We start from the raw sequence: 15,528 nt of genomic DNA, 5'->3' as shown, positions 1-15,528 counted from the left end.
TAGGTATGAATGCTGCTTGAGTCCACACGCGGGCCCTTTAATACACAGGCACGAGGCAGGAAATGAGGAGGGGGCAGCGGGAGGCAGGGGAAGAGGTGCCATGCTGCCATGCTTAGCCACGCAGCCTACGAGCCGCAAGTGGAAAGACGGCGAAGGGGGAGGGTACTCACCGGGGTGTTGGACTGCTCTGTCAGCTTTTGCTCCCACATCTTTAAACGTCTTTCTCGTTCTTTAAGCTCCTGCTCCTTAAAGCTGAGATCACGCTCCAGTTTCTTTAGCCTCTCAAGAGTTGCCTCAATTTCGCACCTGCACAGGGATAGCTGGTGTAAGTCTCAACTTTACTTAAGAGATATCAAGCGCTTAGTGGGTCCATCAGAATGCTAATCAAAGTAAAAGACACATGCTGGTGCTTTAAAATCAACCAGGAAACTGCCAGAGGAGAAGGAATCTTTCATATCCTTAAATATCAAGAGGTAGTTTCTAGCTTGGAAAAATAAGCTCAAAATATTTCAACAAAGTGTTGAAGGGCCACTGGGGTGCAGCATAACCTATGGAGCTGGTGTCCTGGTACAGCCATTTAGTAAATGCTTACATTTATCTAGCTTTTTAGTTTGCAAGTGATGTTATATATGATCTCATCTTATTCCCATAACAGTCCCAAGAAACAGGTATTAATCTCATAGTATAGGTGGGAAAATGATACTCAGGTTAGGTGGTCAACAACACACCATCAGTAAGTGGTTGAGATGACACTTTAGGCTACTCATTGGCTGAGTAACCCAAGCAATCAATTGACTAACCTGTCTTAGTTTCCTTGGTTGTAAGGGGTGGTGGTTATAGTACATTAGGGTTCTCCTACCTGCCTGATCCTTAGACTTACATAGGCAACTTGTTTTTTAAAAAAACCACACACCAGAAACCCAACAAAACATGGATTTCTAGGACCCTTCCCTAGAGCTCATGAGTCAGTAGGCCTGGGTGAGACCCTGGAATTTTCATTATTTTATAAGAGATCCGAGTAATTTTTACAATCAGGCAAGTGTAGAAAACCCCGGGCCAGATGAACTCTAAGGTTCCTTTTAATTCTAATAATTTTAAAGGAAGTTATCCCCTTTGTGTCTATAGGCCAAACAAACCTCACCACTTGGAACCATGTGCCATGTTACAGAAATCTGTTCTTCACAGAAAGTGGAACTGGTACCATGGCTCAGCACAAACGTTTTTCTCCTTTAGGGCTGTTGCAATGTTTAAGTCTAAATTTATGTTCTGAGAACTGGAAGCTCTTTCCCTTGAGTTTCTGAAAAGCCTGTAAGTAAGCAACAATACTGAGAGAATGAGGGAGAGGGAGAGGGAAGTCAAGGGCTAGAGAAGGCACTGGAGAGAAGGATGCAGAAGAAGATGGGAACTGGGTGACTATTGCAGAATAGCTGCTGGGTGCTGCCGGCTACTGCTTCCAGGTGCCGCTGAGGCAATCCTGTGTTGCGATGGCATAATCATGATTGAGACGTTGACTATGGAAGGTAGAAGCCCCCACATCTAAGTTAATGAATATATGTAACCAAAGTCTGTCTTTTTCTTTCTAGGGAGAATGAGTAAGTGAACAGCTTACTCTTACTGGAACATTCCAATGCTCTTACAGATAACAACCAAGTGAATGAAAACAAAAAGTTCAGGCATTCACTGGCAAAATCCAACTCTGAACAGGTATGGAGGTGGGTCTGGATTTGGCTCAACACTTCACTTCCCTACTTGTCTGAAATGCACCTCAGAGCAAGGGAGGCAGCAATCAGGTGTAAGAAGCTTCTGCTGCACCACCCACAAATATCAACACCCTGTCCCTTTTACTGGTGCCATTTGAAAAATCATAAAAGGCTATAAGTCACATTACAGTCCCTAAAGAAGGCAGTGAATCAGCAATCTTTCAGAATTATGACCGTACCATAAAATCTAAATTTTATCCCTGATATTTCTGACAAAAATATTATGCCTATGCACGTAAACAAAGTTTTTATTTTTCAATGGAGGACTGAGGGGGAAAAAATGTGAAAAACCTTAGGGTAAATTTTTGTCACAAAAAAAGAAAAGAGTGAGCCATCTTCAGTCAGTGAGGCGGTCAGAAGGCGGCAAGGAGGTGGTGGAGCTGGGTGCACTCTGTGCAATGGCAGATGCCTGGGCCAGCATCTACACAGCGCTTCTGCCGACCCAGTCCCCACACCCCTGCCAGTGAGACTAATCTCACCGATGTTCTTTTAGACCAGGGTAAATGGCCACTACATTCTATTTCACTTGTAATTTAAGCCAAAGATGCATCTCAAGTTCCAGCTCTGAGAGCCTACTGCGATTTTGAGCACTTCTGGAAAACGGATCAAGAGTTAAATGGACGGAAAGCTGTAACACAGAAACAAACACCAAGTAAATCTCCTTCCTCAATCTGTCTCTCAGGCTCAGCTTTCCAACAGCACTCCCAACACTGCAGAGTCTGAAATCGATTGTGTGTGAGGTTATATGCCATTAGAGATGTGACTCCAACCCGGAGATGACATAAAACCAGCTGCTCCCTTGGTTTTTTTGGTGCATTGTTTTGCATCAAATACATTTGTTGATATATTTTTATAAACTTCTTGTTCTAAAAATATAGTTTAAATGTCTTAGTTGATGAAAATTATGGTCTTTTCGTAAGCCAAATCCAATCAAGGTCAATGTCAACTAGTATCAATTTTCCATATGCCAAAAACAGGCAATGAACTGTAATTATCTTCTTTCATCAGACAGAAACTTACTTTGAAATAAAAGGTCAATTTGTAAAAGAGTGATACAGAATATGTATTACATGATAAATGTATAATCTGTTTATTAAATGTAGTGTTATATATTACATGATTTGTGCTAACATTGCACAAATTTTAAAGGTTACATTTTTGATCTCTGGTTTTTTGTTTTTAAGAAGGCATGTCATGGTGAGAGTACTTTGGTCACCACAGGAAACACAACCAACCAAGTGTTTTGCCAAGAGACACAGATCTGAATGCTCATCACAACACTGTGTGGCTCATTCAGTGCAGGTTGCCACAGATCTACAGACAATCACATGGTTAATGAAAATCCAAAACAGGACCAACAGGATGACACATTTTCTGTTCTTAATGCTCATTGCCATTATTGCTAGTAAGTCAATGGGAGGAGAAATAAGCTGAAGATCTGATGACTGAGGAAAAGTCTGACACTAGATTTTGTTCCTATCATTTATTAGGTCAAAGGAAAGAACACAGTTTATGTGGTTTTTAATAATGTAGTTTCAAAAAGTTTTCAGAATAACCATTCAGTTTTCTAAAAATACAAGTTGCATCTGGTCTATGTGTAGAGGAAGTTCTGCCAGAAAATAATCATTTGCCAGAAACACCACAGCAGGATTGGAATCAGGCTGCACTGATCACGGTGACTCTAATTTACTAAAACACTCTTTGGACACTAGTCATGTGGTTTCAGATGCTAGATAAAAGTTGGGGGGAAAGGGGAGTAGTCTGAATGTGTTGTCTTTTGAAATGTTGAGATTATCTGATAAAAACATAATTCTTTTCAGCAGTTTACATATTGAGTTAGACACCTTAATAACCTAAAATGGTCATGCCCTGTAATATTTCTCTTAGCTAAAAAGGAATTCAGTCAAGTGAATATTGCATGCTAATGAGAAGACAGCATGACAACGGCCACAAGTCTAGTAACTGCACTGTACAGCATGGGTGCAAGGGCAGGCCTGTGCTACCAGACCACCTGGGTTCTGTTCTCAGTACTGTATGATTTTGAGCAAGTTACTCAATTTACCTTTGCATCTGTGATATAATTTAGGGTTGCTATGGGGATTAAAAAAGAAAATCTAAATGAAGTACAAGCATCTGGTAAGAACCTAATAAGTGACAACTGTGTTTATTATTATTAAAATTACTATTATAGTCCTGTTTTTAACCAGTTGCCTGCTTCAGTGAAAACAGCTCTGCTGCTGCTCAAACTGGTTTACTGGTTCAGGTCAAGACATATATTCTCTCTCCAGCTCTCAGAACAGGATTAACAGTTCCTGAAAGATGAGGAGGCCCCTTAGGCAACTGTATGCCTTTTACTAAGATACTTCACTGTCTTGGACCTCCTTTTTCCCCCGTTCTCAATCATCAGTTTTATTTCCCTCACTTTCATCTTCAAGCATTTTAAAAATTGAATTTATCATGCAACTAGTCCATGTTTAATGTGGAAGAAGTAGGGAATAAAGATATACAAATAAAAAACACTCTCTATAATCCCATTACCCAGTGATAACACTGACTTTTTGATACTTTTCTCTGTGTACATATACACAACAATATATATTTATTTTATAAAAAATAGAATCATTCTAAACAAACTAGACTGTAGGTTCTACTTTGAAATCATTTATCAGATCTGTGATTTTAGGAATGACCATATTATTCTGTGTATGGAGATATCATCATTTTAAATTTATTTTAATTCTCTGTTTATTGCACTTTATACCATTTCTGGTTTACGCTTTTCAATGATGCTTTGCTGAATAAGTGTCTCTACATTTTTGCACAGCCTTCTCATTTCTTTTCTTTTTTTCTTTTTTTTTTTTTGAATAGGATCTCACTCTGTAGCCCAGGCTGGAGTGTCGTGGCCTGATCTCGGCTCAGTGCAGCTTTGACCTCCCCAGCTCAAGTGATCCTCCCACCTCAGCCTCCCGAGTAGCTGGGACCACAGGTTAGAGTCACAATGCCCAGCTAATTTTTAAATTGTGAGTAGAGATGAGGTCTGTGTTGCCCAGGCTAGTCTCGAACTTCTGGGCTCAAGCAATCTTTTACCTTGGCCTCCCAAAGTGTTGGGATTACAGGTGTGAGCCACCACGCCTGGCCTTGTTGACATACTTTAAAAGACTCCCTATCTTGGTATTAAAATCTTACTAATCCCTTCGGTAATAGATCAAATAGCATTTTCTCCAAAATCCTTTTACTATGTCCTTGGACTAGATCAGATTTCATGGCTATATGCTCTCAAACATCTAGTATATTTCTCTGTCATAATACTTGTCAAAATAGAAATGTGATAGTTTTGAATATACTTAATAGTTTAACATTGGACACTTGGGCTGGAGAGCTCCACATGCCCTGGGACTCTTGTGCTCATTGCTACAGCCCAGTACCAGAATGGCAACAGTCGTTCTCACACCAGCAGAAGTTCAATGAATGGATAATGAATGAATGAATATAAGAAGTACTTTTGTCATGGCAAACATACATATTTATATTCTCTTGTATAATATCACAATCTCTTTTTATATTATTACCACCATGGTAATTTTCTCTCTTGCTTTCCCAAATATTTACAGAGCAAATGCTGTGTTCAAGGCACATTTTGATGCCGTGAGTGATGAACAAACGTGATTGTCTGCCTCTCTTACATTTCAGCCTGTGAGACACACATTAAACAACTAACTGCCGAATTACTTCTTTTTTTTGAGATGGAGTCTCGCTGTGTCGCCCAGGCTGGAGTGCAGTGGCGCGATCTCGGCTCACTGCAACCTCCGGCTCCCAGGTTCACGCCATTCTCCTGCCTCAGCCTCCCGAGTAGCTGGGACTACAGGCACCCGCCACCATGCCTGGCTAATTTTTTGTATTTTTAGTAGAGATGGGGTTTCACAGTGTTAGCCAGTATGGTCTCGATCTCCTGACCTCGTGATCCACCCGCCTCGGCCTCCCAAAGTGCTGGGATTACAGGCATGAGCCACTGTGCCTGGCCCAAATTACTTCTTAATTCCAATAGCAGTAAAGCCTATGAAGGAGGTGCTCTCAGAGCACATAAAGTGGAACCTGATCTGGCCTGGGGTCAGGAAGCGTTTCCCTGCAGACGTGTTATTCAACTGCTATTTAAATGATGAACAGGAATTAAGGTGGGGTGTGACCGCAGGCGTGGCACACAGCTGAAACGGGATAAGCTTCAAAGAGAGGAAACTAGCCAGGTGCGGTGGCTCAGGCTTGTAATCCCAGTACTTTGGGAGGCGGAGGCGGGCGGATCACGAGGTCAGGAGATCAAGACCACGGTGAAACCCTGTCTCTACTAAAAAATACAAAAAATTAGCTGGGCGTGGTGGCAGGCGCCTGTAGTCCCAGCTACTCCGAGAGGCTGAGGCAGGAGAATGGCGTGAACCCGAGGGGAGGCACTTGCAGTGAGCCGAGATTGCGCCACTGCACTCCAGCCTGGGCGACAGAGCGAGACTCCGTCTCAAAAAAAAAAAAAAAAGAGGAAACTGCCTGTAAAGATCCTGAATGGGGGAGAAATAAGCATCTGATGAGGGACTGAAAGCCAGAAATTAAGGGGAGAATGATCTTCTTAAGCTGACACTGGTGAGGCCACAGTAATGAGGGTCTGGTGAATCTTCTTAAGTATATGATTCTTGCTGTGTCACCCAGGCTGGGCTTGAACTCCTGGGCTCAAGTAATCCACCCACCTTGGCCTCCCGAAGTGCTGGGATTACAGGCGTGAGCCACCGTGCCAAGTATTCTGGTCTTTGTCTTAAGAGTAATGGGAACTTATATATGGATTTTAAAGAAGAATGATCTGATGACATGTATACTGATCTCTTACTGCAAAAAACAAATATTACTTACATGTTTTGTTAATTATCTCAGCCCAGAAAAAAGTCCCTTATACCTAGACTTGAGCTCACTGTATAATTTTTATATCCCTAAATAAAAATTCATTTACCTCACTGGCCCTAGATAGATATTTCGAAGGAATACAAATAAATAAGGTTATTGTAAAACAACAAACAGAAAGCCCAAAGAAGTATGTAGTAACAGGAGTAAACAACGCAGTAATTTTCAAAGTGCATGCAGTATTCATTTGGCATCAGCAGATGGCGTAAGGCGTCACATTACTGCCCACGGCTATCAGGAGCAGAGATGAAGTTACCTAAATCTCTGCTGAGTCAGGGTGGGAATAATGTCAGCTTCCAAACATGCTATTTATATTCATGCATCATGTGACCTGGCTCAAATGTTTCATCCTGGGTTTACTCTTCGAATCATGCAATACAATTTTCTCATTACTAAATTTATTTAACAAGCTTTAATAGGATTTATGACATCAAGTTTTCTTTTAAGAGTATTTTTGATGTCTCCCTATCCCCCTTCACTAGCAGACACAGTGCTCTGCGAATTTCAAGGTAAACAGTATTCTTGTTTCTTACAGAACAGAGGACAAAGCTTCCTAACAAAGAGTAAACACAGAGAAATGTCTGGTAACCATCTTTTGTCTCAGAAGACATGATTTCAATTTTTTTTTGAGACGGAGTTTCACTCTTGTTGCTCAGGCTGGAGTGCAATGGCATGATCTTGGCTCACTGCAACCTCTGCCTCCAGGTTCAAGTGATTCTCCTGCCACAGCCCCCTGAGTAGCTGGGATTACGGGCATGTGCCACCACACCTGGCTAATTTTTTGTATTTTTAGTAGAGACAGGGTTTCTCCATGTTGGTCAGGTTGGTCTCAAACTCCTGACCTCAGGTGATCTGCCCGCCTTGGCCCCTCAAAGAGCTGGGATTACAGGCATGAGCCACCGCGACCGGCCTCAATATTCTTTTCAAATACTTACACAAGGCAACAAGCTTGGAGAAACACTATTTCTTGCTTACTTATGAAATGCAGGACTTATAAGATTTCCAAAATCATAAAAAAACTTTTTCTTTTTCCCTAAGCTATGCTCAGAAATCAGGACTGTCATTCAGATCTCTGGTTCACTTCTTCATTGAGACGAGTGACGGTCTTTGAAAGCCAGACACTGTGGCCTGCTGTCGGGGCTACCCACCTCCACTCTGCCTTGTTGTGTAGGAATGAGTTACACTTGTCAGGAAGGCTCGTGTCATTTGACATGGACTCCAGGATTGAAATGATTTGCTTGAATGATGGCCGTTTCTGAAGAAGAGAAAATAAGTAATCATTTGTTGGGACTTAAGAAAGGAGATATTTAAGAGAAAACGTAAATAAGTTTATTACAAGCATAGTAATAAACTCAACCCACCATAATAAAATAAAACATGATACAGTGTCCTGATGTAGTTATTTTACAGTCATCAGATCACTCAGGTTTAGGGAACTGTATTCTTTATTTTCAGTGAACTCTTCACAAGGAGAGATTCAGATGCTGTTTTTCTATCATGTGGCCTAAGGTTGGGATAATTCATGTTTTTCTCCAGGAAGAGAGAACACTAATTCTCTCTTTTAGTTATGATTAAGAACTCCTAAAAGGAAACAGTGAAGTCCTTTAAAAATCTCCGTGATAAAGCTGGTAAAAAGTTAATGGCAGACTGTATTTGGTGGGATGTTAGTGTTCACTGTAAAATTCTTTCCACTTTTATGTTTGAACATTTTTATGATAAACGTTGGGGGGAAATCTACCTATCAATCTATTGGAACTAATAAAATTTCCCAAATTGGTTTGTCAAAAAAAATTCAGGTACTATGCTGATTACCTGGGTGAGGAAATAATCTGTACTCCAAACCTCCATGACACACAATTTACCTACATAACAAACCTGGCCATGTGCCCCTGAACCTAAAAGTAAAGTAAAAAAAAGAAAGCCCCAATTTTAAAGCCATCATAACTTCACTGTTCTCAATATTTATTTTCTGTTATAATTGGCTTTAATGCTAAGACACTATAAGGTACTGTTCACTAGAAATGAGCAGTGGTTAAGTGTGTTTCTTGAGCTAGCAGTAACTATTCTAGTCTATCTCTTTAGACTGTAGCCAAGGTTGAGACAAAAGGTTAAAACAAAAAGAGAAAGATAATAAAAAGGATGATGCACATTCTCTCTTCATCATGCCTCGTAATTACACCATTACTGAACAAATTAGAGTTGCAGCAATTAAAACATGCATTTTAAGAGCACAAAAACAAGAAGAAACAATGTTGAGGTGGCTTGCTCTCAGGATTTAAGTGCTTCCTACATTACTAAGAAAAGCAATTTTTCCATGTCTCAGAAATATAAAAACCTAGGATATATATTGAGTTCTGCCATTATTATTCTCCTTCAAGGGCACTTGTGTGCATGTGTGTGCCTGTGTCTTTCCTTGAAGAGTGCATACATAGATAAATGTTACTGATATATATTAAGCCTTCTAATAAGCAAAGAGGAAAATGCCCTAAGTAGGAAGCTTGAAAAATGTTCTATTTATCTTCTTTAACTTTGTCCTCCTCTTAATTTCTCCCAGCATGTATTAGGTTTTAAAATGATTTTTTTTTAAGACAGAGTCTTGCTCTATTGCCCAGGCTGGAATGCAGTGGCGTGATCATAGTTCACTGCAGCCTCGACCACCTGGGCTCAACCAATCTTCCTGCCTCAGCCTCCCAAGTAGTGGGGACTAAAGGTGTTTGCCACCATGGCCAGCTAATTTTTTAATTTTTTATACAGAGGGGTCTCGCCATCTTGCCCAAGCTGGTCTCAAACTCCTTGGCCCAAGTGATCTTCCCGCCTCAGCCTCCTAAAGTGATGGGATTACAGGCATGAGACACTGTGCCTGGCCTGAAAAATGTTTTAATCATTTGCAAAATAACTAATTATATAATAAAGGATTTTCATTTTGCAAGGAAAAGCAGCAGGAGGAGCTAATGAATTTTTAAAGAGTAATTTCCCTACATTTAATCATTCTTAAAATAAGGTGAAACTCTTCTGTAATTGGATGACCAGCATCCCTAGAAAAAATTTAATTTTATAGTCAGAACCTACTCTTGGATAGAAGTTATCAAAGTGAACATTTAAGAGGTGATAACAATATAGATTTTTGTGGTAATAATATTCTATGAGTATTCTGGTTACAGAATACAACACTTGGTCTAGGATCTTATATAAATTCCTCTGAAGCGGATTAGGTTCCTTTTAGGCATTACGTAGGCTCTGCTTATTCAAAAAAAAAATTAAAAACTGGGACCATTTGTGAAGCATCTACATACATTATTTCTCTATTTGTTATCTTCATTTTATAGATATGGACCACAAGTCTCAGAAGAGTAGGAAGTGCCCAGCATCACACAGGAAGCAAGTTACAGAACACAAGGACTCTGTTCGTAAACTCTTCAACATCTTTTATCACATAAGGGTAAGATACTACTTCCTATTGAACTTATGACTTCAACTTACTATTATTATTATTTTTGGAGACAGAGTCTCGCTCCGTCACCCAGGCAGGAGTGCAGTGGTGCAATCTCGGCTCAGTGCAACCTCCGCCTCCCGGGTTCAAGCGATTATCCTGCCTCAGCCTCCCAAGTAGCTGGGACTACAGGAATGCGCCACCATGCCCAGCTAATTTTTTGTATTTTAGTAGAGATGGGGTTTCACTGAGTTGCCTGGCTGGTGTCCAACTCCTGAGCTCAGGCAGTCTGCCTGCCTTGGCCTCCCAAAGTGCTAGGGATTACAGACGTGAGCCACTGCACCAGGCCAACTTATTTTTTTCCCTGTTTAGAAATGTCATTTTAGGACCTGAATCCAATACCCACCTTTTCTTTTTTTCTCCTTCTCTTCAATAAAATATTTTGAGCACCTATTGTAAGCCACTAGAAGGACTTGACATTTACCTAATATCAGCTTTCTCTTGCATACATCACCACCCCGCCCCCGACCCTCATTGCAAAAGAACAGCAGTTCTATAGGTGGGCTGAATATTTTAATCTAGATGTTAATACTCTAAAAATTTAAGGACTTAAAAAAAAAGTACTTTAACTATTGCTCTACATATGTGCATAGGACTGGCACTAACTTCTGGTTGAACTGCTACGTATTTCTAGCCAGAAAATGGATGTACCTCTCAGGAAATTTACTGTGGTCTGGCTACTTCAGGCAACAACAAATTGGGCATCCACTTTCCAAACTGATGTAATGTGCAATAGGCAAATACATGTAACAATTACCTCCACACCCTTAGAAACCTTGCAGTCCATCTAGGAAGAAAATATTTCTTTAAAAATACAGCTGCACCAGGTAAGGCCCAGACTGTGGTTTAGGAAAAGTGCTAAGCCTGGGGTGGGATAAATAGAATAACCAAGGAAGACTTGATGATGAAGTATTCAGAGGAGAAAGGAGGAGGAGAACTTGTTTGGGAATGAAAGTATGTAAGGTGTGTCTAGAGGAGATCAGCAGTGAGAGAGTTGGAAATGTGGGTCGTGGCCAGGTATATAACCAAATCATATACAGGGGACATGTCACTGTTTAATCAGAATAAAATGTCATGAATTTAGAAAATAAAAATCAATCTTAAACTTCCTTTATACTTCATGTGGCTGGAATGCAAGATTTCTTTGGTCCTAAAGAAGGGTTAGCTTACTACATGTTAAAGACATGCCAGCTGCACAGCTTCAACACTGGGCCTAATGTTCTTGTTGTGTAAGGTGGATATACCATAAATGTACGTTCTTAGAATTTTAATTAATGTGGTACTGAGTGCTCAATTAAGAAACTCAAAATTTGCTTTGCATACTGAAATATGATCACAATTATAGAGATCTAGTTGCAATAATCAAATTCAATGCAAATAATTTCAGACAAAATTTCTATTTATGTATCAGAGAGAAACATATGTCCAAAATGACTTCTACGTCACAATGGACATATAACTAGTAAGAAGGGTAGGGAAGGGGTAGTATGATACCACTTTAACAGTATAAAATAAATGTTTTAAAGCAAGCTTGAAAATACCTGCTTATAGTTTCTACTGAATTAGTTGCAAAGTGTAGGCATTTCTCTTAATGCTTAAAAATCCCCATTCTACAAAATCATGTACTAAAAATTATAGGGCCTAAACAGGAGTAAGGCAGACCATTCAAAAATCATGCAACTGTGTTATCAAATACTAATAAAAAGAACAACAATCCTAAATAAAATACTAACAGTTTAAAAAGGTGATTCTTTAGTAAAAATAATACTAGGAATATCTAGGACTCTACTTAAAAAAAAAGAGTAAGGGAAGTCTGAAGAACAGGAGTGAAAGCAAAGATTTTGCAACATGTACACAGAACAGTTTGTTGCTGGGAGAACCAGCAACAAATTCTTCCAAGTTAAGCTAAGCCAAGCCAAGAAGGAGCACATGGAGTGAATAGGCTTCATAGCACTGGTCCCTTGCTGCCTTGTTGGCTGCATTATTACACTTTGTGCTCAGTGCGGAACAATGTGTTGGGAAACATCATGAACCATCAACATGAATTCTGTGTTATACTAACATAGTCCCCAGTCTCCATTCTCACCAACTGCTTCTGAGTTATTCCCACTAAAGAAACATATTGTAGAACAGAGTATATTTTATGGCCATTCTTCTTGGGGGTCAGATTGGAACAGGGTTTACACTCAGTAAGAAATTTGATTCTTTAGTCTTTCTTTTAAGTGTCTGTTTAAAAGATCAGTTTTAATACCTCTATTTCCACAAAAAACTGGACAAATTTAAACTATAAAATTTTTGTTCCTTTCTTGAGTGTAACTGCTCTCTTATTCTAATCTTTAATCTGTAAGAATATTTATTTTTTAACTCATTATGGAAAATTCCAAAATATACAAAAGTAGAGATAACAATATAATGAACCTCTATATATTATCACTCAGCTTCAAAAATTATCATGGCCAATCCTGTTTAATCTATACCATCATCTATTTCCCTTCACTTTGTTTTGAAGCAAATCCAAGACTAGCCTATCATTTCATCTGTAAATATTTCCATATATATGCGAGAGTCTTTTAAAATAATCTTTGCAGGGAAAGGATATGGGCCATTCATGCTCAAATGTGATAACCACATGAAAGCCTAAGCTTTGGAATTTCTCTAACTGTATTGTGGAGCTCAAAAACATCACTGAAGCTGGACAGGGAGTACATATCAAGATGCTCTAGAAGCGCTACTTTTGTCTGCTCTTTGGCTAGAAAAGCAAAATAGTGCAGTGGTTAAGAGCAGCGACTGTGCCAGACCTAGTTCATGTCCAGCCCTACTACCTACTAGCTGTGTGGCCTTGAGCTCATGATGTAACCTCTGTATGTCTTGGTTCTTCATCTGTTCAATGAGGATAATTGAGGCATCTATTTCATAGAGATATTCTGAGGAATAAATGAGTTAACATACATAAAGTGTTTGGAACAGTGCCTGGCATATTATAAGTACTGTGTCTTAGCCATCTCAATAGCATATAGGTGCAATAGTTATTACTAAAAATTAAAAAAAAATAAATTATTTGTACTGAATCCAGAATGTCAAAGCGTGCTATGAGAATGAGTTAATAATGAGTCTCTAGAGATCAAGATTAAGCAGATGTCAACAGAAAACCTTAACAAACAGTCAATCTGGGGCTCATGGGAACATCAATCCAGCTTTGCTTTGTAATGAATTTTGTTACCCTAAGTTTTAAAAACTGAAAGCCAAATGAGAAATTTCAGAATTCTAAACAATAACAAAAATACGTATGTATACCTTGGCATCAGCTTCCCAACACTGATGTAACAGTTCAGCAAAACTTCTGGGGCAACTGCTTGGAATGGTTAATCTCTACAATAGAGAGAGGGAAACAAAACAAAATAAATCACAGGGATTTATTCATTAATGTCAGCAAACACCATATCTGAAGGGTCATAATAGAGTTAATTTAAGAACATAATCAAGGCATGAAATTTAAAGCTTCCATTGATTAATATGTGACAAGTGACAATTTATGTTTACATTTGTAATCTCTAAAGACTCATACTTTTTCTTGAAAGGGAACTGTAGTGAACGGAGAAGTCAGGTTCAGTACAACTAATGCAACAAAACAAAATATCTAAACAGAACTACAGTAGAAGGGGGCAAGTCGGAACTTAAATATAAAACCATATGTCACTGTACTTTTATAGGCAACTTACAATATATGTAAATAGGCCAGGTAACTAGAAACCAGTTTAGCTTTGGCAGTAGGTATACAACTCTGAAAACATCTGAGCACAGATCACAGAGATAATTTAAACTGTGCATTTCTCAGTGGTAAATAAGACATTCTGAACATATGACTGATTATGGCTTTGTTTTGGTCAAACCCATATACTTTAAGGACCCGATACAACAAAAATTATAATGTGAGGATGGTCCTATTCTAACATCCTACAGTGGTGCTTCTCATAGAACTCGTGGTGTCTCTATTCCACAGAAGCCTTTGTGTTTGTTTTAGAGACTGGTGGGTTGCAATCGACTTTTAAGTATAACAGGTCAGGAATGCTAGACAATTCAATATACCATACAATCCTGCATAACCAAGAACTCCCCTGTATCCCACAAAATTTCAAATGCCCCATTTACATTCATGTAAGTAAAACAAGCAAACAATGAAGTTTATAATTTTCTGGGCCTAGAATCTAACTAACTTAGAAATAAACACAAAGTATTCTTTTGAACAGTTTTAAGATACACTGAACTTTGCAGAATGCATCTACCAAATAAATCAAAGGCTTATTGATTCTTGCATGATTCATAACTTTATCATGATTTCTGACATAACAAGTGCTACTCCCAGTACTGGAGTCGTTAATACAACCCAACTCCATCTGGGTGCATTTGTAGCTGTTGAGTTCTATTTATCCCCTAAAGCTGTTCCATCATCTCTGGTGTGGTCATGTTTGAGCATTTGTACACTGAAAAACATCTTTCATTTATTTCTCTTCTATATTACAGTTAGAGCATTATGTTAACTTACAATATAATGTGTGTAGGTAGTTGTGTTACCTTTGAATTTCACCTCAAGGGAGTGTAAGGGGTTGTTAACATAGTTGTTATAAACTGAGCATTGGGTGTGATAGAGTTGAGAACTGCTGTACTAAGAAGTATTAAGACTTATTCCACAGTTTTGTTTGCCAAAGAAGTTTTGCAAATAAAAAACTTAAAACTGAACTTAGCTGGATTTGGGGGAGGCTATGAGAAACTAGAAACATAGTTGCCTTGACAAGAAAACTGACAACTTGTACTTTGAATTACAGATAATCCTAAAATCAAAACAAAGCAAAGTTGAAAAACAAAACAACTCTCTCCAAACTAAAGGCCGTGTGAAGCACTTTTAAACCTCTAGTCTTGTGATTTCACAGAATAGGACAAGATGTATTAAACTGTACTATTATTTTACTGTAAACTGCAGACCTTTTGATGAAGGTTAAAAAAAAATTCAGGTGTTTACTTTTTTAAATATAAAATGGTTGGGGGCTGGGAATTAATAAAAGTAGACTATAATTCCAATTATGCACTTGAATGTACTCTGTAACTAAAAATAATGAGTTTTCGTCAAGGGTAACATTTTTCAATACAACTTTGTCTCAACATTTTCCTGAGAACTGAATGTGAGCTGGCTGAATATGGAGGATGATCATTTCTGTGATCTTTTCTTACCGAAAAAGTGTTTAGATACCACATCAAAGTCATTACACAAGGAGACACAATTATTTTAAATAATCTGACATGGCCAAATATCAGTTAAATCTGGACTCAGACACTTTATGCAAT

At 38.8% G+C, this 15,528-nt stretch overlaps 1 protein-coding gene and 1 long non-coding RNA gene across 5 annotated transcripts in view; one reads left to right on the top strand and one right to left on the bottom strand.

Annotated features, from left to right (window-relative positions):
• Positions 1-15,528, bottom strand: part of MAP3K20 (mitogen-activated protein kinase kinase kinase 20) — a 204,406-nt gene that overhangs the window by 50,319 nt on the left and 138,559 nt on the right. For all 4 annotated transcript variants that reach the window (XM_063644683.1, XM_055289760.2, XM_063644684.1 and 1 more), the window contains exons 9-11: positions 13,483-13,557; positions 7,847-7,953; positions 171-306 (exon numbers count right to left, since the gene is read on the bottom strand). In XM_063644683.1, coding sequence (XP_063500753.1) covers positions 171-306; positions 7,847-7,953; positions 13,483-13,557 — 318 coding nt within the window. The remainder of the gene's footprint in view (positions 1-170; positions 307-7,846; positions 7,954-13,482; positions 13,558-15,528) is intronic.
• LOC129488060 (uncharacterized) overlaps positions 1-15,528 on the top strand; it is an 86,485-nt gene that overhangs the window by 64,812 nt on the left and 6,145 nt on the right. The window contains exons 3-5 of the long non-coding RNA XR_010122165.1: positions 1,584-1,704; positions 4,629-4,746; positions 10,025-10,137. This is a non-coding gene — a long non-coding RNA (uncharacterized lncRNA). The remainder of the gene's footprint in view (positions 1-1,583; positions 1,705-4,628; positions 4,747-10,024; positions 10,138-15,528) is intronic.

Source organism: Symphalangus syndactylus, chromosome 8 (assembly GCF_028878055.3).
Source record: "Symphalangus syndactylus isolate Jambi chromosome 8, NHGRI_mSymSyn1-v2.1_pri, whole genome shotgun sequence".
Classification (NCBI taxonomy): domain Eukaryota; kingdom Metazoa; phylum Chordata; class Mammalia; order Primates; family Hylobatidae; genus Symphalangus; species Symphalangus syndactylus.
This window is presented reverse-complemented; position numbering and strand designations above follow the sequence as displayed.